The sequence below is a fragment of the Ascaphus truei genome, chromosome 4 (assembly GCF_040206685.1).
Source record: "Ascaphus truei isolate aAscTru1 chromosome 4, aAscTru1.hap1, whole genome shotgun sequence".
Lineage (NCBI taxonomy): Eukaryota > Metazoa > Chordata > Amphibia > Anura > Ascaphidae > Ascaphus > Ascaphus truei.
The window spans coordinates 325068821-325094358 of record NC_134486.1 but is presented as its reverse complement, the minus strand read 5'-3'; the positions used below and the strand labels follow the sequence as shown (position 1 = coordinate 325094358).

The window sequence follows — 25538 nt, the reverse complement described above, 5'->3', positions numbered from 1 at the left end:
GCGGAATTCTCCCACAATAACTTGCGGAGCGAGTCATCGCAGGAGTCACCCTTCTTCGTTAACTTTGTTTTTCATTCCTCTGCCCTTCCCTCCCCAGAAGCTGTATTCGGAGTCCCATCCGTGGATAACTGGATAAGTACAGCCGGTGTTTCACGGGTTAATTGTATCCCTATAACATATGACATTCTCTGCTAGGACCACTCCAATGAGTAATACATTTTTATATCAGCATCCCTTAACAGGGATTGGGGAACTAGTATCTAGTGCTAACAAGCACATATCAATAAGTACACATTATGTCCCATATAGAGCTGACATGGATAACTGGACCCTGCACCTACAGAACTATGAGGGAAGACTCAGAAAATTTTGCAGAGGGCAGTGGCCACACAAAAAACACAGGTGGATCGTCATCGTCGGGACAGGCCAGTATACCATCCCAGTGACAAGGTATGGCTGTCTACTAGAAACATACAGTTAAAGGCACCCTCAGAAAAGTTATCTCCAAAGTTCCTATGGCCTTTCGAGATCATTGAGAGGATCAATCCGGTAGCATACCGGTTACGTCTGCCACCATCCATGAAGATCCCATCGGCATTTCATGTCTCATTGCTTAAAACCTTTGTATAGCATCCCAAGTCTCCTGTGCCCGCGCCTCCTCTGGAACCTCTTCTAGTGGAAGGACAACAGGGGTTTGAGGTGCAGACGATCCTAGACTCCAGAGTCTCCAGAGGTAACATACAGTACCTCGTTCATTGGAAAGACTTTGGTCCGGAAGAACGTACCTGGATCCCCAAGGATCTACTTCACGCTCCTCGTTTGTACGGGCTTTCCACCGGAGGTACCCCATGAAGCCGTGCCTGGAGCGCCCAGAGGTCGCTCCTTAAGGGGGGGGTACTGTGAAGATCGGGCACAGGCATCGCCCCTGAGACAGCAGCATCAGCAGTGGACTCCGCTCCAGGCTTTGATACAAACGGACTGCTGCTGCTCTTCATCAGTGCCTGACGATTCTTGCAGCATTTGACTGCTCTCCCTTTATATGCTCAGCTATTCCTGCTGAAATTTGGCTGAGCATAGAGACTGTTTCCTTGTGACGTCATGCTAGTCTCAAGCGCCTTGTCTTGCCTATTGCGCTACCCTTTATCTTGCAGTTCAACGGAAACCTCGGCTTACCTCTCAACGATCCTGTCTATCTCCAACCCTCGACCACGGCTAGTGACCCCAAGCATCCATACCTCCTCAAACCAATGACCACGGCAAGTAATACGACGATCCTCCCTTCTCCAACCCTGACCCGGCTACCCACAACCACGACTCTGCATTTCAGACGCAATGTCACGGTCTTAGGTCAGTGTTTTTATATCCCCACCTCAGCCTCGTAGTTCAGTCCAGTTTGTGGCTGGCACCCGTTACACTACCACATTGACTACCTAAGTGGCTAGTAGATTTATTTCAGTAGAGTAGTTTGCACAAGTAGTAGGCACAGGCACCAAAGGGTTTAATGTATTTTTTACCATACGGTTATGTAATAATTTAGATAACATAACCCTATGGTACAAATATTACATTACCATGCCCCTGTTTTATCATGATTCAGTAATTAAATGGTAATTATTGGTTGCGTTAATTACCGCATCACACTCTGTTAAAAATGTACAGCAATCTTGATGACTTATGTCCAAAAATTGCTATAACATTAGTTTTGATGACTGCAAGAGAATTGAAAAAGAAGCAGTGGAGAATAAGTGCTATGCTTAGCATACCTTAAGGCCCATTCCTGTAAATGAGCATTAAAGTTTAGCTCATTTATTAAGCCTATGCTAAAGTGTTTTGTAGATTCAGTTTTATTTGGAAATAATATGTAAATTATAACACACAGGGATCTGCAGCCAGATGGGGGGCTGCAGAAAAAACTCTGCTCAAACACTAGGAGGGAAAAGATACCAAACAGTGGATAGGAGGGTGGTGCTCACAGGGAGTGGAGTAAATGGCAAGTGGAAAGAAAGAATCCTTATTGTGTGGCACTAAAGAGAGTACGCCCTAATTAAAACTTATATTTTATTGTAAACTGATTAAAATAAACTGTTTGGAGAAAACCACATACACAAAACAAACAGAAAATAATTAAAAGACGGAGAGTTGTGGTAGGGTGTTTAATAGAGATGTTTTATATATATATATACCTCTTAATTAAACCTTAATGAACCCTATGATCTGGGTATTAAATAGAGGTGTTTTACCTCTTAATTAAACCTCAGTGAACCCTATGATCTGGGTGGTCTCTAAGCAAAAACCCCTTTGAGTAGTGGAGTGTAAGCAGTTAAATGCAGGCTTGTCTGCTGAATGCAAAATAAGGCTGCTCATAGTAATGGCTGAGATGAAACAGCCATAGGCACGTTAAGCATAACAGAGCTGCATTTAACTGTCTAATGTTAGTTGGGTAATACCAAATGTAGATATATGAGAGAGACTAACCCTAGGGTCTGAGTGCTTTTGCTGCCCACGGACGCAGTCTACGAAGCAATCAGACAAAGTGGAGCCCACACCTCACCGATGAGCCGATGTCACATGACGGTGACGTCAGACGTACCCTACGTACGTTTCACGGTAACTGGCTTCATTGGGGGCCCCCGATGAAGCCAGTTACGGTGAAACGTACGTAGGGTACGTCTGACGTCACCGTCACGTGACACCGGCTCATCGGTGAGGTGTGGGCTCCACTTTGTATACATATATCTACATTTGGTATTACCCAACTAACATTAGACAGTTAAATGCAGCTCTGTTATGCTTAAGGTGCCTATGGCTGTTTCATCTCAGCCATTACTACGAGCAGCCTTATTTTGCATTCAGCAGACAAGCCTGCATTTAACTGCTTACACTCCACTACTCAAAGGGGTTTTTGCTTAGAGACCACCCAGATCCTAGGGTTCACTGAGGTTTAATTAAGAGGTATATATATAAAACACCTTTATTTAATACCCAGATCATAGGGTTCATTAAGGTTTAATTAAGAGGTATATATATAAAACACCTCTATTAAACACCCTACCACACCTCTCCGTCTTTTAATTATTTTCTGTTTGTTTTGTGTATGTGGTTTTCTCCAAACAGTTTATTTTAATCAGTTTACAATAAAATATAAGTTTTAATTAGGGCATACTCTCTTTAGTGCCACACAATAGGGATTTTTTCTTTCCACTTGCTAATATGTAAATTAGCAACACACAATCATAGAAATGAGGTACAAACATAGAATAATGCAAAACGGCTGATGTAACATGTACTTAAAAAGGTTGACTGCCCGTCTCTTACTGAAAACTTCAGTACAGAAACAATATTGCTAATAATTGTTTTTGGCATGATACTTATTTGATCAAATCATAAGACCCATAGGATTACAGTTTTTTTTAATACAAAGCAATTTAAATTTTTCTGTCCATTATGGTAACTCAATCTACGAGAGTACTCAAGCTTAACGAAAACTTTAAAGAACAACCCGTTTTGTTTATAGCACTACGAAGTCCTTTGAGGAATATCGTCATCTGGAATCATTAGAAACTACAAAATCTATACGCTTGTTTAACAAAGAAAACAGCTTATCAGGTGAAATTAAAAAAAATGTGTATATACAGTAATTTGGGACACCCTCTTTTCGTTTGTAGTATTCATTATTAGGGGAACTAAGGGATTCCCGTAGATCCCTTCGCACCTGTTGTCTTAGAGTTATTTTACTCAGTTTTTAGGATATATTAGGTGGGCCTGTCTGTTTCTATGCTGTCTATATAATTTGACTTATTTGCTACAAATGCAGATTTGTTTTCCATATAACAATCCAGCTAGATTAGTGCGAGTTTACCAATTGTGGTACCTTCAGCATCTCCTTCCACTCATCATCTCAATGAATTTGACCTCTTAAAAAAAAAGTTTTTTTTAATACTGAGTGGAAGAGTTTAGACAACGTGTCAACAGACAACAGTATGATGCTTCCATAATAATTATATATATTTTTTTCAATGTTATTAATGCATTAAGTTTAATGGCCATATGATTTTATGCACCAAAAAGAACATTTAATATACATTAAAAATGGTATGTAATGATTACCTATTCCCTCCAAACCTGTTTGGGTTTTTTTTCCATTTGTTTCTTATTTTTACTTAGTGTAACCTTATACCCCCAGTAGCCATAATGCCAGGGAATGAATGTGACATTTCAGGGGCCTATTCATTAAATAGAGAAAAACATTGTCTAATTGGGTGATAAATGGGAATATCCTCAACATATATATCAGCTTGATAACTAGATGAAATGACCACAACATTGTGGAAATGATGGAGCATTAACTTGAGTACTGTATATGAAAAAATAATGATTAAAGTAACATTGTTACATTTTAGAGCTGGTATTCTTATGACGTAGATACTGTCCACTGGAAAGCACTATTCCAAATAATACAACTTTATTTGAAGTTAAAAGAATATATCAACTCTACAATGTAAGAATATTACTTTAATACTTATATTTTGATATATGTAGTCCACTTGAGGACCTCCTTCTATCCTACAAATGTGTGCTCTTATAGTAATCCACACGCGTGACTCCCAATGTTTAAGGGACAGCAAAAAGGGCAAAGGCAGAGAAGGTAGGTTACCCAATTATACTCATGACTCAAAGAGGACATGTTCAGTACTTGTTAATATTATTTATTACAAGGAGACAAAGAGCACAATATAACATATTGAGTCCTGATTGAAACCTTCATCAGGTAGGTGAAATAAACTACAGGCTGAAATCAATATAGTAACACATGATTGGTGAGGCTGACCAATATGGACGTCATACGGGAGCACTGTGGCGGAGGTAGCTTTCCCAAACCTAGAATATATCACTTTGTATGTTGCGCTGGGCATTTCTGTTTTTGTTTGTACATTTGGCCATGCTCATTAGCACTGCTTTTTGACACAAATATATATGCTTGTATATATGATGTGAGGGTGGGTTTTGGGGTTCTGGAGCTTGCTGAGTTATTGTAACTGGTGTTGTTTGGAGGTGCGGCCCCTCCTCCCCAGGGTTTAAGCTCACCCCGTCCCACATTCCAATTAGCAGTTTTCATCATGAACCTGTATATGACTGACCCAGTATAGTCTTTCTCCCTCCTGCAAAAAAAGAGAGGTAAGTGAGGGAGGAGGACATGGCTGGCTGATCCCAGTAATGGAAGCTGACCCTAGTAGCTGACCCCCCACAGAGAGACTGAAACCACGGATGGACACTGGTAAGAAATATCCACACACACCCCATGTAAGGGCAACTACATCTTTACAAATCTGTTCTATGCTAAACAAAGATTGTTTAGCCACACATGGGGGACATAATCCTGCTGTTAATCATACAGGAGATGGAAGTAGAGACATTGATTCCTCTGTCAGCAGCAGGGCACTGGGACTGAAATCAGATCAGTCCAAATTGAAATGTATTTTGAGACAGCCATATTTTGACAGTGGAGGTAATAAGGCTGTGAAACCAGTTGCCTGAGGATACTGTGGAACAAAACACAGCAGGGGTATTTAAGAAGTGATCAGATGCTTTATTGTTGAGCCAAAATTTTCCTTTTCTTTCTGGAATGTCGCCCCTTCAGGGAAACTGGTACCTAATCAAATGGCTTGTTAAGAAATATGCGAAAGGCTGTACAGTGTGAATTTATGGTTTCCAGGACTCAAAGAAATGCATAGCGGTGTAACACACACACCGCGATGGCTGACCCGTGGTGCCGGATCCCAAGCACCCTGCGAAGCTGCTTTGGTTAAGTCCTGCGTGGGGGTGCCGCCTGGTTTGGGACAGCTGGGAGAGTTACAGCGGCGGACGCATGAACCCCGTGGCACGTCTGGAGTCTAGATTGGTCAAGGTAGCTGGTTCAGGGTTGGAGAGATAAGAGTTGTCGTTATACTTGCCAAGGTCAGAGTAGGAGAGGTCCGGATCGTTGAAGGTACTATTAGCCGTAGTTGGGTTGGAGAATGGAGAGTGTCATTGTCCGAGTGCCGAGGTCAGGGTTGGAGAGATGTAGAGGGTCAGAGGTAGCCGAGGTCAGTATTACAGAGGTGCGGAGTCGAAGAGCAAAGCCGGGTCGGTACACAGAGCAAGGTTCAGCAAGGCAAGGCAAGACTGTGGAGGCAAAGAACAGGTAAGCACAACGGAATATGAATCTATGCTCAGCCAAAGTGCCAGTGGCACAGATGAGCATATATAGGCAGTACTGTCCAATCCTATGGAGAGGCGGAGTGGAGGCATGGCCTCAGCGGAAGCAGTGATTGGGCTAGGTGCAGGAGCCAGGTGAATGTGCTGGAGCTGATTAGCTCTGTTGCCACAGAGCTTGGGCATGCTGCACATGGTTCACGCGCCGCTGATACATGGCACAATCTGCAGGCGGGACCTTCCCGTTGCAGTACCTGGTGATGTCACTGGTGTGCGCATGCATGCTGTGCAGCCTAATGATGATGTTCCCTTGAAAGGAGCCCCACGCGTGAATGTAGGTAGGGCGGGAGTGCGCCAAATGTGTCGTGACTCCCGAATCCTTACACTGTGCACCATTTCAGGTTAGTAGGAGGTGCTCACAAGAACAGTTTCAATTTAGATTTAAGTATACCAAGTTTGCACCCCAAAAAAAACCACTTGCAATTCTTAGTACTTAGGCCCCTAACTATTTAAAAATAGTGTTCATTTGAACAGTTAATTTTTACTTCATTATTTTTAACTGAAGAGTAAATGGATGCACGGACCTTATTAAGTAAACAATCTGATGCTATCATGTTAAAAACGTATTTGAAGTCAGTCATTGATTGATTAAAACCTTTGGAATTATGTTCTTCAGTATGAGTATGAAGAGAACTTTGCTGTATCTCAGGGACATATAAAGAATTCCAGAAGGCTGCATATTCAGTTCACCCCTTTAATATTCACGTAACATGAAACATCACTTGCATGTCCATGTTCGAGTCCCAAATTTCTTTAGGGGTGTTAAGCAGTGGTGTGTTTCTGCGTGGCCTTTGAAATTTTGCAAAATTGCTTAAGCAGAGTGGAAACAAACTGGGATCCTCTGTCTGACAACAAATGTGTTTTCCTCGATACTGTGTTTTGAACCATGTTAACTGTAGATTTAGGTTTAGTGACCTGAATTATGCCACCTATTGGCCATTAACACTTCCCATGAACATATTTACCATTACAACTCCAGCACTGTTCCAATGTTCCTTGGTTATACTGTATGTGATTTAGAGATAATAGGCTGCGGTCCCAGTAACTGCTACAGCGCACACCTCGGCGTGCGCTGTGCATATAATCACCGCCCCTCAATGGGGCTGCGCCCAGTACTCACCTTCCCGCTGAAGGTGCAGCCGCGCCGTACTGACAGGGTTTTTTTTTAACTCAATGAAATTGAGTTCTGAACTGGCCACGCCCCGCCGGCGCTTCACCCAATGAGGGCGAACCAGCCGCGTGAGGTCATGGCCACGCCCTGCAAAACTCCTACCACGCCCCCTCCTGTCGCAATCTCCCTCTCTCCCTAAAGACCGCAGATCGCGGTTAGCGCTGTGCACGCGCCGCCCCCCCCCCCGCCGGGCGAGCGTGTCACAGTGATGACTGGGACCGCAGCCTAAGTTTCTTTTTAACATATGTTTCATATTCAGTATTCAGAGTGAACTTATTTTTATAATTCATGCTGAGTGCGGCTATTGCCTACATGCTGGCAGGTCATTTATCTTTACAGCAACCACCTTGTAAGGCTCTAATTTTTCTTGGAACCAATTAGATTTCAGTATCGTTTCTTCAACCAACCACAAACCAGATGATGCCACATGACACGTGGACTTAGGCTTTAGACATATTAGCTTGTTTTTTTCTCCCTAAACTACAGAATTTTATTCTGCACCAAAACGGGTCTGATATAACCTTTATTGCTATTATCACTTATATATTAAGCATTTTAATATTCATTGTTGGCTTTTTTCATATTGTGTTATTGACTCTTTGTTTAGGTGTAGTATAACATTGTTCCCTCAGATAATACACCATACGCCATTATAATGCAGATTATTGCAGAGTTACCAAAGGATTCAATTAATGTGTTGGCGAAGAATATTACAACATATCCCACCATATTGCACCAAGAGGCATCAAAGAAGCTTGCTACATCTGTATATCAGACATTACCACTCTGACACTTTCTTTGGCACCTGGAGTGCTTTCGAATGTCATCAATTTTGGGTGTCATCAATGTCTCGATGTCCTTAGCAATCATGCCTTACTATAAATATCACAGTCTGTTCTTTATCACACTCGATAAAAGGTAGTGTAGGGACCTGCAACATTGTATTGTACTTTGCATCTCCTTACAAAAAAGACACTTGAGTGTATTTGTGTATGCTACCGCCCTCATTTTTTGTTCATGATATTCAGCTTTCAAATATTTCATTTTTTTGGATTGCATCTGGATCAAATGTAAGAAACTTGCTAAATAGGTTTTGTAAATCTGACACAGATTATTAGCCAGAAAGCTATATTAAATTAGATTTAGTCGTTTTTTGATTCTTCAAAAAGGGAAACAAAGGATGGACAAAGCAACAGAAGTTGATACATCCCATGGTAATAGTGCGTCAAGAATATCCTCCTGTAGCTCTTTCTGTAGCTACTCCCCAAACCGCTCAATGATAACAAAATGCTAAAGGTGTCAAAAAACACTACAACATGTGCAGAATGATTTTCTAGTCTTCAATTTCATGTCAAAACATACTTTTGAAGCTTGATTACATAATCCATTTTATATTAAAAGATGAGATTTGGACATCACACAGCATATGTGAGGAAATTCTCAGCCATTAATTTGCATTAGCTGTTCACAAAGCATGTGCTCAGAAATTACTTTATTTGTTCAGATTTAGTGGAAGAAACTAACTTTTCTTGGAACCTCATGTGGCAGAACAATAAATCCAAGGTTAAGACAAATATTTGGATAGAATATTGTTACATATTTGATACATTTGTCGACGAATTTTGGGATTTCCACGTTATATAAATATGTGGCTTCTTGGTAGGAGATTGCTTAAAAAAACAAAACAAATTAAGCGTGCACAAATGTAATAATAATCAAAATGTATGTCTCTTTTTCTACATCTGTTCCATGGCCCCTTTAAACCTTAACAGAAAACATATTAATTTTGAAATTTCTCCTTTTGTTTCTCTAATTGATCAGCGCATTAATTCAGCCCATATGGTTTGGGGTAGGGTAAATGCATATGCGACTCATTAGTAAATCAATAGTGTAGAATCATTTTGAACATATGTTAAAATAAGTATCATTCATTGTAGCAAAAATATATATATATATTTTAAACTAACATAGGAATATTTGTTTTGTTTTGGTTAACACTATGCACTATGCACCAAAGACTAAAACTACCAACACAACCCAGCAATACTTGCAGCATGCCTAAGACTAAAGTTAGGTAAAAGTAATTGGCAAAAAATCTAAACTGGATGGAAAAAGTGACGGCACACACCTTTTCCAAAATGCTAACGATTGGTAGCAGATGTGAGACTCAGAGAAGTGATTGGATGGACAACTTGAACTTGCTGAGAGTGTTTTTATGTTTCAATTTGTAACTCATTTTATCAGCAACACATTTTGCTTTTAATATTTACTGTACACATTTTATGAGGATTGAGTGTATTGGCATATTATCCAAAAGGACAACACAGTACGTGTAACTGTTATAGCAATGGGGTAGGGTATTGCAGTCACTGTGGAATTGTTTTGTGGCAAATATATATTAATAGCAAGTGATGCACATTGCACACACAAATTTGCAGATATAAAAGGCACAGATTAGAGTACACACGACTCTGCCCGGCAACGACGACTTGGTTTCCTCAGCATTCACCGGCAATCCGGGTCGCGAAAATTTCTGCATCTTCTGGTGGGCGATCTCGTCTCACAAAAGGGTTTGATCAGCTGAACTCCAGTCTTGGCAGTCAGTGATCACACCCAGGAGAGAGATAGAGCCCAGCCTATGTTTTTTTCCAAGACTTGTGAGATGAGATCTTCCACCAAGTGATGCGGAAGTGTGTGGGACTCTCAGTGACAGTGAACGCAGGAGAGAACAGAATTCAATCAGTTCTTAAACAATACCGGCTTTGGAGGACAACATTACTACCATCACTTCTAGCAAATGCCATTTTAGGGCATGGGGTAACTTGGCAGCAACCCAGGCCCTGGACCTTCCAAGGGACCCTGACCTTCCAGATTCTCCACAAATTACTATGGCCCAAAAATGGAATTTAAATTTGTAGCTCTTATTGAATGCAGCAATCGTTACTTAATTATCATTTTTTTTAAAATGTTTATTCAAAGCTAATGTTTCTACAATTTATTATGAAATTGGAAGTTTGCTTCATCTGTCAGAAAAAAAGAACTGATACATCTTTAAAATAATAAGTGAGTGGTGACACTACCATCCTAGGAAAGTCAGGCTAAGCTTAGGAGTGTGTGGTTTTAGTCAGTGACTCCAGCAGTAGGTGGGAGGTACCCCAAGTACAGGTTTTGTTATCAATTTTTATTTTCCTTTCTGAGAATTTATTGCATTCTACATATAGGAAGTCCTGGAGCCAAAAGTGCAAGGGCGCTATGACTGTGGCTCCGAATGACCTGTAGTCAAGCCAAAAAGGATTACTGTATGTTTAAGGGGAAATAAATGGGAAATCAGATGTGGCCGGAGAAGAGGAAATTATGAGTTAAGAACTTTGGGCTAGTGCAGGGGCTGTAGGACAATTGCAGAGGATTCCAAAGAGAGCTCAGCATTGACATTTCTTTCTCCAAGTGAATCAGAAATGGCCAGGCTGTTTTTTTTTTTGTTTTTTTTTTGTTTTTAAAAGCTTTCCTTGCCCATTATACCCTATAGGGGTTTTGGACCAAATCAGGGATGTTTTAAACTTCAGTCAATCACAGGACTGGCCCACACCGAACGGAAATTTAAAAATAAGAGGGAATCCAGGCTAGGAGGTGCCACTTTGTCTGAAATTATAGACCTCATCTCAGCAGGGGTCATGCAGAAAATGGTAGTAGCTACCTGGTTCACAAGATAGAGGAACCACGGGGCTTCTAGTGATGTGACCAGAGGGGGAGGGTGTACAGTATATCATAATGCTGTACACTATTGCAAAATACATATTCCTGATATTTTGTTTGAAAATTAAGAGACCTGACGTGGCAAGCTGGCTGCAGGGTGGACTTCACATTTATTTTATTAAGGGAGCTCTGCCTATTCCATGGCAGCTTTAGCGCCTTGGAGTAATTATTAATTTACAGTGCACTAGCATTTTCTTAACTACGTATTTTTTATATTATTTCCTTTGTTGTGAATGCAAGGACACCTAGAGCTCTTATTGGACAAGTGAAATTGTGACCTTAAAACGTACAATTCCTTGTACATTTTGTCTCCCAAAGTATACTGTTTAGTTGGCCATATTCATATTTAATTTTTGTTAGTTGATGTCAAAAATGGTAGAAGTTGAATTGATGCCAACTAAAGAGTAATAATTAATGCTTTACATTTATTTTCAACAGCAACAGCTTCATTATCAAACCTTTACAGTAATGGAGTATGGTAAGCATCAACTTACAACTGAAGGGGCAAGAATAGCCGTGAAAGGCTGTCAGTATACAACTCATTGTTTATTTTTCTCATACCTGATTGATTTATTATAATGCATGTTTTCAAACAGAAGATTGTGCTCTGTTCTTTCGTTTAACTGTTTAGATTTCAATACAGTTTTGCTACGGATCTGTTAATACTAACACGTTAAGATTTGTTATTTGAATATAAAGTATGAACAGGAGAAAAACATAGAAGTTATCTTTATTTTTGTATTGCAATGGCACTCAATCCTCTCTAAACCACAATACTCTGTTAGGAATAAGCAACTTTGTATGCACTGTATGTGCATATAGTATGTATTTATATTTTAAACTGGGAGAGCATGATTTCCCACAATTACTTTTCCAATATTACAACTTCATGTTTATATAGCTTAAGTTAATTTATATACAGTCATGTAGGTTTACAATATTTTATATATATATATATTTATATATATATATATATATATATATATATATGTATGTATATATATATACAGTATATATATATATATATATATATATATATATACACACACAAAAACATACACACTGTATGCATCACAAATATCGTAAATATAATTAATTTATCAATGCATCACATTTTTATATAAATATAATCTATTAACTTTGTTCCTCTAGTTTTACCGAAGTTTGAAGTACTTCTGACCACACCTTTACATCATTCAATAAAAAATGAGCAATTAGAGGGTACAGTTTCTGCAGAGTAAGTTTTTTGTTCTCTCAGACATGTTAAGAATGCAAGAATGGTAAATTATGATTTAGTTTTAACCAGTGGTGTTTTTGTGACGGTACGGTATGGTATGCTGTACCGCTTCCTTTATTTTTTCTCCTCAAGTTCCGCAGAGGCTGATACTGCTGCTATCTCTGCTTCCTGTGGGGGGCGAGGCCATCACTCCACCCAATCCCTCCTCCACTGCCTGTGTCCCTGACCCCTTTCCTCTCTTGCATACTGTAGCTGAGCACTCACTGCAGCAGCTTCAGACAGGACAGGAGCAGCCCTATCCACCTATCCCCCACCACTGTGTCTGTGTGTTATTATGTATTGTTCCTTTTTATTATCAACTTTTTTTATTATGAGAACCGACATGTCTCTCTCTCTTTTTTTTTTTTAACAAAAAAAGCACTGGTTTTAACTGTATATGTTTTCAACAGTTCCCTTAAAATCTTATTCAATTCTGAATGTAAATGTACAATATTTTATTTTAGAATGACAGATCTGAAATCATTGAATGAAAGTATAAATTTTAGCAAAAGATTGAATTACACGAACATGCCGTTTGTCTATTTTCAACCTAAATGACTATGTTAATCTGTATATTATTATGTGAACTAGACAATAGTAACATGGTCTCATGCGAATAGACAAATGATAATAATGATGCTTAAGATTTAATTTCGGTCAGTAACATTTTGTTCTGCTTTCTTTTATCATTGTAATATAGCATTTGCAAACTACTTGTCACTTAAGTTAAATAGAAAATATATTATGAATATGATTTTCTACAAAAACATGTAGGTATACCTATGGAATGCCTGTAAAAGGAAAGCTGACCGTTACTTTAAGGCATACAGCAATATTAAGAGGAAAAAGAAATATTACAAAAATATTTGAGGCAAGTATAACTTTACATTTCTTATTATGGGCAATAACGTTTTTTTCTATTTAAGTGAACATATTCCTTCTTTATTCTACTCTCTTGTTGTAGGCTAAGGAGACCAATGAACATTGTCAAATACTGCAAGTCAGTTTTACATTAGCTAAACATATCACTGCTCTCCTTACCCCCTAAAAGATATACAGTACACAGTAATTGGATACAATTAAATGTTCATGATTTCTGCATAACAATGTGCATGCACCTATTAGCGAGAGGGAATATCTTTACAATATTGTTTCCCTTTCACATAATATAAACACTGTATTCAAGGTACCAGGAATACTGTGTTTTGCATTGTAATATATGTGCCCCTTTTGTCAGACACATGGGGCCTTATTCAGAGAGGGTTGATAAAAAAAATTGCCAGGAATTTAAAATGACTGTTTTTTGGGCGTTGCTATCACGGTATCCAGAAATTACCAGTGATAGCAAAATTCCCAAAACGGGCGAATTTGCTGCCAGCGACAGCATCGAGCCTCTGAAAAGGTCTAAACCGGTGATTCATTTCTGCTGCAGAGAGAGCTTCTCTGAGAGAGCCGCCTCTCCCAGCGGAAATGTCGCACGAAAATTATTTATTTAAATATACATTTCTTTAATAGTGTAGAGGTGCACGGGGTCTCCAGAGCTGAACCACGTTGGTTTTATGTCCAGGGATCCCCTGCTTCCCGAGATACAGGCGTCTTTATGGGGTGCCGCTATCTCCTATGCAAGGAAATATCTCCGGTCACGTGACTGGGACATTTCAATGCAGAGGGATACCGGCACCCCATAAAGGTGCCTGTATCTCGGGAAGCAGGGGGTTCCCGGACATAAAACCAATGTGGTTCAGCTCCGGAGACCCCCTACCCCTCTATACTATTAAAGAAATGTATATTAATAAATATTTAAAAAAACATCAATACCTGCCCCTCTTCTTTTTTCTTTCTTTAATCATCTTCTATCTTCATCTGTAACCATTTCTTGTTCTTCTTTATCTTCTTTCTTCATCTGTCAATCCAAAATACCCCATGTTAAATCCCAGCCGATGCTGTCTCGTCGGCTTCTTGGGCTCAAATGAGGTGTCACGGCCTTAAATATGGCTTGTGACGTCACATTTACCCTCAAAATGGTTAACAGCCACCTGATTGGCTGTTAAAACCATGTTCCGACATAATTTTTTTTTTTGCTGTGACATTACTTAAAGGGAATGATGCCAGCCAATCAGAATGGCTGTGCTTCATTTGCCTTTAAGATGACGTCACTAAATCCAAGATGGCCGGCGTCACATAGTATTTCAGCCAATCAGATCGTGTGAACCAATTCCACACTCTGATTGGCTGAAATACCTTGTGACACCGCGGACATCTTGGATTTAGTGACGTCATCTTAAAGGCAAATGAAGCACAGCCATTCTGATTGGCTGGCATATTTCCCTTTAAGTGACGTCACAGCAAAAAAATTTTTTTATGTCGGAACATGGTTTTGACAGCCAATCAGGTAGCTTTTAATCATATTGAGGGTAAATGTGACGTCACAAGCCATATTTAAGGCCGTGACGCCTCATTTGAGCCCAAGAAGCCGCCGAGACAGCATCGGCTGGGATTTAACACGGGGTATTTTGGATTGACAGATGAAGAAAGAAGATAAAGAAGAACAAGAAATGGTTACAGATGAAGATAGAAGAAGGTGATTAAAGAAAGAAAAAAGAAGATTGGGGTTCCTGAGCCGCATAAGACTTACTATAATCCAGATATGGATAATAGTGCATTTGTCCATTTAAAAAACAACATTAAGCAGCAGAAATAAAGTAAATAAATCTTGCACTCACCCCTGCCAGGCTGCCACAATGAAGGCCGTCCTTATTCTCATCCTGTCCATGTCCTCCGTTGATACAAACAATACAGAAGAATAAAAAAAGACAATCTAAACCCCTAAACCCTTAACCACCATAGCGGTTAGTAACCACTATAGTAATTAAGGAGTTAACCCACCCTCCCCCACCCCCCACCCGGTAGGCCTAACCACCCATCCTTGGGGACAATACCCCCTTCCCCCAACCCCGCTACCCACAATTGAAAAAAATACACACGAACCCTACTACCCACCTCCTAGGTCCCCAATAAACCATTACAATATTTAATAAACAACAATATACAACCCAGCCACCCCCTGTGCCCCCACATAAAATCAATATTTATTTCTTTACAGACAGGATTAATACCACAGGCTGACGGGGGTCCCCGGTGGTCCCCCCGGGTGTCTGCAGGCCCCATAGTGCACCCCAGTGGGTGCCCACGGGTGTCTGGGGGCCCTCGGGTCATCCCCGCTAGGCTCTGTGGGTCTCCAGGTGGTCACCACAGGTGTCAGTGAGCATCAACGGGGTCCATGGGTGGTCCCCACGGGTGTCTTGGGGCCCTCGGGTTGTTCTCACGGGTGTCTGGGGGCCTTTGGGTGGTTCCCACAGTTGTCTGGGGGCTCTCAGGTGGTCCCTGCGGGTCCCTGGGGCCCCCACAGCTGTGGGGCTCCCAGTTCTTCCCCACAGGTATCCCCCGTGGGTCCTCAGGTGGTCCTCATGGATGTCCAGGGGTCCTCGGGTGGAACCCGTGGGCGTCCGGGAGTCCTTGTATGGTCTCTGTGGGTCCCTGCTGGCCTGCGGTACCATTCCTGTATGTAAAAAATAAAAACATGGCCTACATACACTCTTCCCCACCACCCCACTCCAAACACATACAGTACAGTAATTGGCAAATTAACTATTAACCAGATATGGATAATAGATTATTTGCCCATTATTAAACACAACATTAGACAACATAAATAAAGTAAATAAAAACCGTTCTACTTACCCCATGCAATATGACGAGTGTCCTCATCAGCATACTGCAGGTCTATGTCCTCCGTTGCCAGAAAGAATAAATAGCAAATTACAATCTAATGTCCCCTAGCCCCTTAATCACTTTAGCGGTTAATATCCACAAAAGTAATTAAGGGGTTAACCCACCCTCTGCCACTACCCACCCAGGATGCCTAACCACCCTCCCCAGGGAACTACCCCCACCCTTCACCAATTCATTGATACAGTGGGTACCTCATGCCCATATAATATGGGCATGATTGACCATTATACCAAGAAATTGTGAAGGATTAAAAAAACAGGCCTAAATAAAAAACATTACATATCAAAATTAAATACAGCACATATCAAAATCAAATACAGCACATATAAAAAATAAAACACCTCACATAGCCAAATAAATAGATAACAAATGCCAATAAAACAATTGAATGGCACAGTGGGTACATGACACCCATATAATCGGTGCATCATTTAACACTATGCCAGTCAATGCTCGACCTAAAAGAAACAATCACAAACACGCTCCAATGCCATCCAAACAATCAGAAAATAAAAACAAATAAAGAAGTAAACAGAACTGAATGACCAACAATCAATTAATCCAATCCAAAATAAAGAACACAATTCACAATTAAAACACCAAAACAAAACCATTATGAAATAAATGAAAGCTCAAAGTAAACACCATCCAACAAAATCTAACTGTGCTTCCAACCACAACTGTCTTATAGAGGGATGGAGAAGCCATGTAAATGCTTTTTTATCCTTCTTTACATGTGCAGGGCACACGTCATCTGCCTTTGACACCTGTACCTGAGCCACCACTGGGCAATTTTCTTTCGTCTGTGATACTGCTGATCACAGTATGATCGTGGGAAAATTGGACTTAACTTGAATAACATATTTCCCACTATCTCTTTACAATCAGCAGTATCACAGCTTAAGGAATGAGGCCCTCTTTGTGCAGGTCATTGAGTGGTATTGCCAATATTTATACAAGCGTGTTTACTATGTATTTTTTTATATTCAATTTGACCCATTTCTATAGACTTTACTTTTTTTCAATCATGCAAGAGCCTTACTGAGTTTTCTTATAGAAAAACATTCACAGGAACAGCAGGTAATATTATGTTAGTGGAACAACAATAAAACACTAATCGTTACTCCTGCTAAGCAAGCTTCCTAATGTAAAGGGATATAAAATCACTGTCTCGACTTGTTTGGAAAAAAAAATTAAAATTCAATACATTTACACTACCAATAGTATTAATGAGATAAAAAATGTATGTAGCTAAAATTGTACATATACTGTATATTTTAATATTTTTTATATTTTTGTAATACAGTATAAAATAATTTAGATTAAATCTTTAATCATGCCTTGAGTTATTTAATTTTCACTTTTTGGTTTGCATATGGTGACCATTTTCCCCCCTTCCAACTACAGATAAATGGATCTGTGAAGTTTGGTTTCAGCAATTTAGAATTGAAAACAACCTATCCAAATGTAGACAAAACCTCAATCTTTACTGGATACGTGGACATTATAGTTGTCGTCACAGAAACACTGACAGGTAATTTGTCAACCTAATTAACTTCATGGAATTCTATTAGTCTATATATGCCAATAGGACTCATTTGCATATCCTTTTAGCATATTTCTCAAGTATCAATGGTGTGACGATTTTCTGGGCTCATGTGTCTCTCCCCTCATGTGTCTCTCCCCTCGCTACACGAGGTGCACACGCGTTCGTCACTGATGCCTGGCGGCCAATGGTAGTGTTCAGTATTGAAACTTCCATTGGCTGCAAAGTCCAGCGTCGACGCTGCTGCAGTAGCGGGTGTCTTTTCAAACTGTGATCTCCAGCTGCAGCAGGTACAGTGGAAATGGGAAATGAATGCCCAATAGGTGCTTCTAATATCCAGGATAACAGTAGCAATATAGCTTATAAGAGTCCAGGAAATAATAAATCCTCTGTAGAGACGAGTATGCAGCACATAGGCATAAAGCTCACATTATAGCCATAATATGGGACTCCAAATTAGGATGAAACCTCACAGTGGATGTGTGCAATGAATTCATAATGAAGGGAACCCACCCCACACCCACTAGTGGGAACAATAGTCCTATATCCCTAGGCTAGAGCAATAAATGGCCTGACTGCAATAACTCTTGTAGATAGCGATAAAGATTTACTCACAATAAGTTGAAACCTGGTGATAGTGGTGTGTCTCCGTCCATGAAGTCATAGTAAATCCAAGAAAAAAGGTAGATGGAGCACTGCCTGTGAAAAATAAAGGGCTGGAGGCTGATAGATTCAAAGTTAAAAATGCTTTATTCTAATGCATAAGTAGACATAGCTACAAAAAAACGGGTCTTCTAACGCATTTCACGCCGTCGTGGCGCGTCTTTGACAAAGCGCCACGACGGCGTGAAACACGTTAGAGGACCTGTTTTTTTGTAGCTATGTCTACTTATGCATTAGAATAAAGCATTTTTAACTTTATTTCTATCAGCCTCCTTCCCTTTATTTTTCACAGGCAGTCCTCCATCTACCTTTTTTCCAGCTGCAGCAGCGTGACGTCAATTTCAGCAGCCAATCAATGTCCAGATGTTTACATTGATAAGCTGCTGAAATTGACCAGACTCGACAGTGAAATCGGAGTGAAGGGGGATGGGACCCCCCTCTCAGTATATGATCCCTGATCCCTGCGTTACCCCTCTCTCAGTATATGATACCTGTGGGACCGCCCTCTCAGTATATGATCCCTGTGGGGCCCCCCTCACACATACACAATGGATTTGTGCTTTTATTTTATGTTTTCCTACGATGCATCGCAAAGCCACCCGGCGCCCGTGACACAGTGACCCCGCTCCTCCCTTCCCCCCCCCCTGCCCGCTCTCACACACTTCCTGGATGTGTCGGATCATTCCGTCTGCTGGGGATGATCACACATCGCCCAGCAGACGGAGGCACGCACACGCGAATGCACGCACGCAGCGTCGCGAAGCCCCTTGTGTGAACACGACCTAAAGGTTTTTTGAGGCTACACTCTCCCTATCCCTTTCCCACATAACTTTATGTTAAATCCCAGTGCTAATGTAAACAGTCTTTAGTGCATATGCAATGTTAGAGGGAACACCTCTTTTCCATAACATTTGCTCTAACAGCCAGAAACAAAATAACTATACATTATTTAAGGAGTAGCACCGAGTTAATTTTGGTTACTTGCTTTAGTGCATAGGCGTTATAATTAATCTAGTGTTTATTGCAGTACAGCTCAGTTGCAGAATTTTTAGATTTCCAACCTCCAGGGTCTCAAGTTGCTTAAAGTGGAATCCTCCATAGTGTATTTGTTTGTAACTATCTTTTTATTGAGGAAATTTTATAGAAAGAATTACAATCTAACAGTTGCAGCCACGAGTATCCAAACACTTGCTGAAAACAAACTGAATGGGTCTGCCAGGGACCCCCGCTGTGTTAATCTGATGGGCCATTAGTCTGTCTGCCGAAAGGTCACAGAAATGTTGCAGCATAACTGGGAGATTGCCCCAGATTTTCCAAAGCAAGTGTTCGGATACTCGTGGCTGCATCTGAATATTAACAAAATAACAATTTGTGATGGCAGAAACCATTTAAAATACACATACAGCTTTGAGATAGATAATTATATACAATCAAAAACATAAATTAATAGGTAAATTAGAATAATACATTATAGTGTGCTTGTTCAAAGCAAGTAAAACGTGGACAGAAGTGGGAAAAGTGGTGGACATATTGTATGATTTGTGAATCGATTTAAAATAAAGTCAACACAATTGAAGAGCTCTATTGAAGTTTTGTATATGGTGTACTGTACATTTGGAACCCAAAATCTCCAAATTTTTTCATATGCATTATTAAGGTAAGCAAACGCAGTGTTTTTGCAATAGGGTAACCTCCCAAATTTTTGTTTTTAATGCGTACAAAGGAGGGAATGGTTTCTAGGGTATTGAGAAATTACAATTTTAGGTGCAAACAAATATGCAAGCCTTCTAGAAAATATATCTAGATATGATATGAGTTTACTTAGTATTGCTACACATGGGTCTGTAGAAACATCAGTTTCTGCTAGTTGACCTAACAGTGAGAAAATGTTATCCAATATGAAGCCTAGTGTAACGGAGCTTCCCCCCCCCCCCCCAATCTAATATTGGCCCCTATGTGAGGAAGCTGCCCCATGTTACATGTAATGTCGTGTGGTGCACCTGCTGGCTTACAGGACTCCTGAGACTCCCGCTTGATGGTATAGGGGAATACACCAGGACTGGCTCGTGACGTAGTGCTGAGATAGTACTCACTTCTGGTACAGCGCCTCCATCTCTTCCAGGTCCCCACGACAGCAGGGAGGAGTCTCTGGAAGAGAACTCCTGGGTGCAGCTTCTCCCTGAATGACTCCACTCTCAGGCAAGAAGGTTCTCTCTTTCAAGGCAATCTTTATTGACATCTCCACTGGCAGACTGCCCATCATAGCGGCCGGTCTTTAGCCGCACATAATCAAGGTTGCCCACCTCAAGGAAGGAAGTCCCTGGACACCACTCCTAGTCAAGGCCATATAAGCTGTCCTTGCTCTTCCCTTACTCTCTAATAGAGTAAGGGGAATAGTCTGCCCACCTCTCCCCTAAGTGAGGGCCACAATCCTTGCCAGAGCCCTGGCACTGTGTTGGGTCAGACAGTCACACACTGCAACTCTTCCTCTGCACTTTGAACTGCTAAATTCAGGAAGTGATGCGTAATATATAGCTCCAGTAGGCACCACCCCTGTGTTACTATAAGTGGACACAGAGCATGATGTCACTTCCTTTGCTACACACTACACATCACAGGGGGTGAGGGCAAACCTCATGATTACTCCTGGCAAACCTTCCCTCTTAACAGGGATTACTGCACAGGAGGAGAGAGGCATGTAACCCAAAATGACACAGGGCTACACTAGCTTAGGGCATGCAGGATGGTACTAACCCATTCACATCCACTCCAACATAGGGTGAACGAGTTGGAAACATCCTTTGTAGCTTTTCTTAAGAGTTTTCTTTGATTGATATGTAAATTTATGATTTAGCAGTGGTTCTCCTACAGTATATCTGTCCAGTCTTCTTGGTCCAGGACTTGTCCCAGCTCCCTTTCCCATAGAATTCAGGGTTTATTTCTTTTCCATGGAAGCTATACAGCTGCTTGGTCTACCACACTCAGGAAAACCAGTCAAAAGTTGCAACATCATTAGGACGTGACATTGCAGTTTTCTATTGGAAAACTGTGCCAGTACAGGCATACCCCGCATTAACGTACGCAATGGGACCGGAGCACGTATGTAAAGCCAAAATGTACTTAAAGTGAATCACTACCTTTTCCCCACTTATTGATGCATGTACTGTACTGCAATCATCATATACGTGCATAACTGATGTAAATAACGCATGTGTAACAGGCTCTATAGTCTCCCCGCTTGCGCACAGCTTCAGTACAGGTAGGGAGGCGGTATTGCTGTTCAGGATGTGCTGACAGGCGCATGCGTGAGCTGCCGTTTGCCTATTGAGCGAGATGTACTTACTCGCGAGTGTACTTAAAGTGAGAGTCCTTAAACCGGGGTATGCCTGTAATCTTAATTTATTTTTAACCTGTGATCAAAAAAATGAAATTAACTGAGAACCTTTGGGATTCACAGTATCTACTTCATATTCAATTAAAGAGAATGAAAAATTGTTAGATGAAGCCTTTCACTGTCTTATAAACCATGTGTACATTTGATAAATTCAAAGAAAGAGGGAAAGGAAAGCACAATAAAATAAAAAATATGCAGAATGTGGGTGTTTTAAATAACTAATGAAGAAAGTGTTCTCTGTAAAGAAATATTTGGCAAGGTCACTGGAAGGAAAAGAATGATTGATTACATAGTTTATGCTTGGATAAATTGCTTGGATAAGTGACAGTCATTTATTAATTCAGTGACTCAAAGCATGGAGATTTGTCATGTTGTATATAGTGAAAAGTTGGAGTTTAACCTTTAACATTTAAGTGCAAACAGAGTAGTAGTCGGGATATGAAGGTAGTTCAAAGCCAAGTCAGTGCTTAAAACATTGACATTATATTTCTCCCATGAAATAATTGTACAGTATTTCCAATAAGAATAATAGCTTTTTCATTCCTTTGGAAAGTTTAATTTCTCGAGACACCATTTCTTTTAACATGGTGAATCGTTTAGTAAGTAATTTCATTAAAAGGACATTCATTTAGTAATTATGTTTTGTTTTGATTCCAAACGCTTTAGACATTTCTTTATAAAATACAAGCTTTGTTTTGGTTTTATTAAAATGAGTTTTATACTTCTAAAAGTTTCATTTTATTTCTTATTATTTTTAATATTTAAAAAAAAAAAAAACACAAAGGGAGCCCAGAGCTACTTCCAATATGACACAAATACATAGTGAAATACCTTTATATATTTTATATATATATATATATATATATATATATATATATATATATATATATATATATATATATGTAGCCGTGACCCCTTATTCACCCTGAAAGAGCGGGAGTTTGCGCCTGCACAGAGGGAGTTGCAGAGCCTGCGAAGGAGGAGAGTAGATTGGCGGGAGGTGGCAGACCCTTGTCCCAGCAGCCCCGCGGGGAGGGTCAGGTGAGAGGGTTGAGCCAATGGGCTGCGGAGGTGGAGTAGATATAGGGAGGTGGTTGCACGCATGTGGAGTTAGAGCTGGTTGGAGAGGAGAAGAGACGGAGTGTCTATGTAGGGGAGGTTGATCCGCCCCGGCGCAGGCCATGTGCCCCAGGCCCAGTTAGCTCTGAGTCACAGTAGAGACAAGCTGAGCTAGGGATCGCCCTAGTGAGGTTCCTGATCCCGTAGTATCTTTAATACCCTGATCTGGACTATACTATCGAGTGGGAGGTCTGGGCTCAGACCCCGCTTGTTTTTGCCGGAGTCCGGGTGGGAGCGCCCCGGACCCGAGAGAGAGAGAGAGAGAGAGAGAACGGTGTCGACTTACAGAGACTCTTTGCGAAGACCGTAGCAGTTCCGAGCACCGGAGTGCTCGGCAGGTATTTCAACAAGTGCACCAATTGTACCATTCATTCACTCGAGACACAGTGGCTGCGCAGTCACCCATACATACACATAGTGGCCAACAGTGAGCGGGAGGACTAATCCGTTAAGGATCGGACACGGGGTGGAATCACCCGGTGGAAGGTGTGGGAAGCAGTGTTGGCGTCCGCCGTGGCGCATGATTGTGGGGCGCCCGCCGTGGCGTGTTATAAAGTATATATTAGGATGTTATGGTGTGTACCTAATTGTGAGCTTTATCTGCAAGTAAAGGAGGTTGGTTATAGAACTTGGCTGTGTGAGTGTAATTCTTGCATATACGTCCTGCGAAGACCCACTCCCCCTTTGGCGGGAGCTGTTGCAGGTGGAGATATAGATATTGCGCGCACCCCAGGCTCTCCGTGGCAGAGACTTAGGCCCTGCGAGCCTACAGGTAACACAGCACAGAGTAGCGGCTTGCTAGCAATAGGAAGCAGGGCTACATTTGGAGGCACTGCTGAGATCTTAGACCTGGGGTGCCCCTCGAACCTAAATTGTTATCACCATGGCCCTGCCTACCCATTACAAGATACGAGATTGGGCCCGCCAAGTACGCACGCCTACCCATCGCGCCGTAGCGCTGGCCCGAGTGCCCATAGCCTTATCCTTAGAGACGTTACAGACGGCCTTGCGACAACCCCCGGGTTTTGCCAAAGCTCGCCTGGTAGATGTACTTGTAGATCACGACTCTAAATGGAATACCTTGCTTGTGGACTGTCGGCGCAAACCTTGTAGCGCTCGAACCTGCCATTCCTCAATTTCTGGCACTGCCCGATGCACTGCCAGCCGGTAGTCCTTTTGTCTACCCCCTCCGAGATCCCCTCGTACGTCCGCTGGATGAGGACGACCCCACCCTCCCTTTTGCTCACTATGCCGCGACCGACGTCGGTAGTTGCTGGTCCGTGTCTAGTTATCCAGGGTCAAGCGCCTCCGCTGAGGCTGGAGTGAGTAGTAATATGCTGCAGAAACTCAATGACAAGATAGACCAGTTGTCTGCCCCCCCCAGTTTGCCGCCGCTAGTCGAAGCGCTTACATTAGCAACCCACGCCCAGAACTACCGGAAGCTAAAAACCTTCTCGGGGACCCTCCCTGTGCCTACCGGGGAAGATGGGGTAGAAACTTGGAAAGAACACACGCGTGGATTAATGGAAGAGTGGTCGTGCACCGATGTGGTGAAAAGACAGAGACTCATGGAGTGCCTGCGGCCTCCAGCGGCCACCCTGATCAGTATACACCGCGAGCAATACCCCGATCTAACCTCCCGATTGATGATAGAGTTCCTGGCAGAAGCCTTTATCGCAAAAGAGGATGATGGTGCGTTGTGGGCCAAGTACTATGCCATAAATCAAAGAGAGGGGGAAGAGCTGTCCGCCTAAATACACCGCGTGCAAATATCTCTCGGACCGTTGGCACATTATAAATATGTGCTGCCCTCACAAATGGATGAATATCTCCGTAAGCAGTACCTCCGCGGATCCAGTCCTACCCATCCAATAGCCAGCATGATTCGTGATCACCTCACCCGGGCCCCCCCCCCCCCTTCGTTCATCCAACTCCTGCAACAGGTGAAAGAGCACGAGACGCATCTAATGCTGCACTCCCCTCCGAAGCCGAAAACTAGCGGTAGCACTAAACCCAAAGGAAGTACTGAAAAGAAGGAGGAGCCACCGGACAAGCCTGGCTCAGAGAAACCGCCTTACGCGGGACGGTCATCACCTCCGCCTGATCGCCGGACTACCCCCAGAGATATGTCATGCTATAAATGTGGGAAGAGGGGGCATCTATCCTATGACTGTCGTCTGGGCACTTCTCGACATCGGAGTCCCTCCCCCAAGAAGTTCCCGCCCCAGGCTATGGTCTTCGGGGTGTATACGACAGATACTGACAAGGCCGGGACCTCTTCTGGAGGGGCAGAGCCAGCAGAAGATGGTAGCTGGGTGGGACCGGTAGCATTGATCCGGGTCTCAGTGGATGGAATCTACTCCTCTGCACTACTAGACACCGGATCCCAAGTCACCATCATATACAGAGGGTTCTATGATTGTCATCTTCAAAAGCATCCGCTGCGACCGGCTGACCATATCAAGGTACTACCAACTACCATCGATGGGTTAGTGACCGTGGATCTGGAAATACAACAGCTCAACATGGGAAAATCTCACCCCATGAAGGTGGACGCCTTGGTGTGTCCGGA

The 25538-nt window shown here is 41.8% G+C and overlaps 1 protein-coding gene across 1 annotated transcript in view; it reads left to right on the top strand.

Moving 5' to 3' along the window:
* Window positions 1–25538, top strand: part of CD109 (CD109 molecule) — a 220784-nt gene that overhangs the window by 36780 nt on the left and 158466 nt on the right. The window contains exons 6-9 of the mRNA XM_075598010.1: window positions 11615–11654; window positions 12329–12413; window positions 13227–13323; window positions 17652–17778. Coding sequence (XP_075454125.1) covers window positions 11615–11654; window positions 12329–12413; window positions 13227–13323; window positions 17652–17778 — 349 coding nt within the window. The remainder of the gene's footprint in view (window positions 1–11614; window positions 11655–12328; window positions 12414–13226; window positions 13324–17651; window positions 17779–25538) is intronic.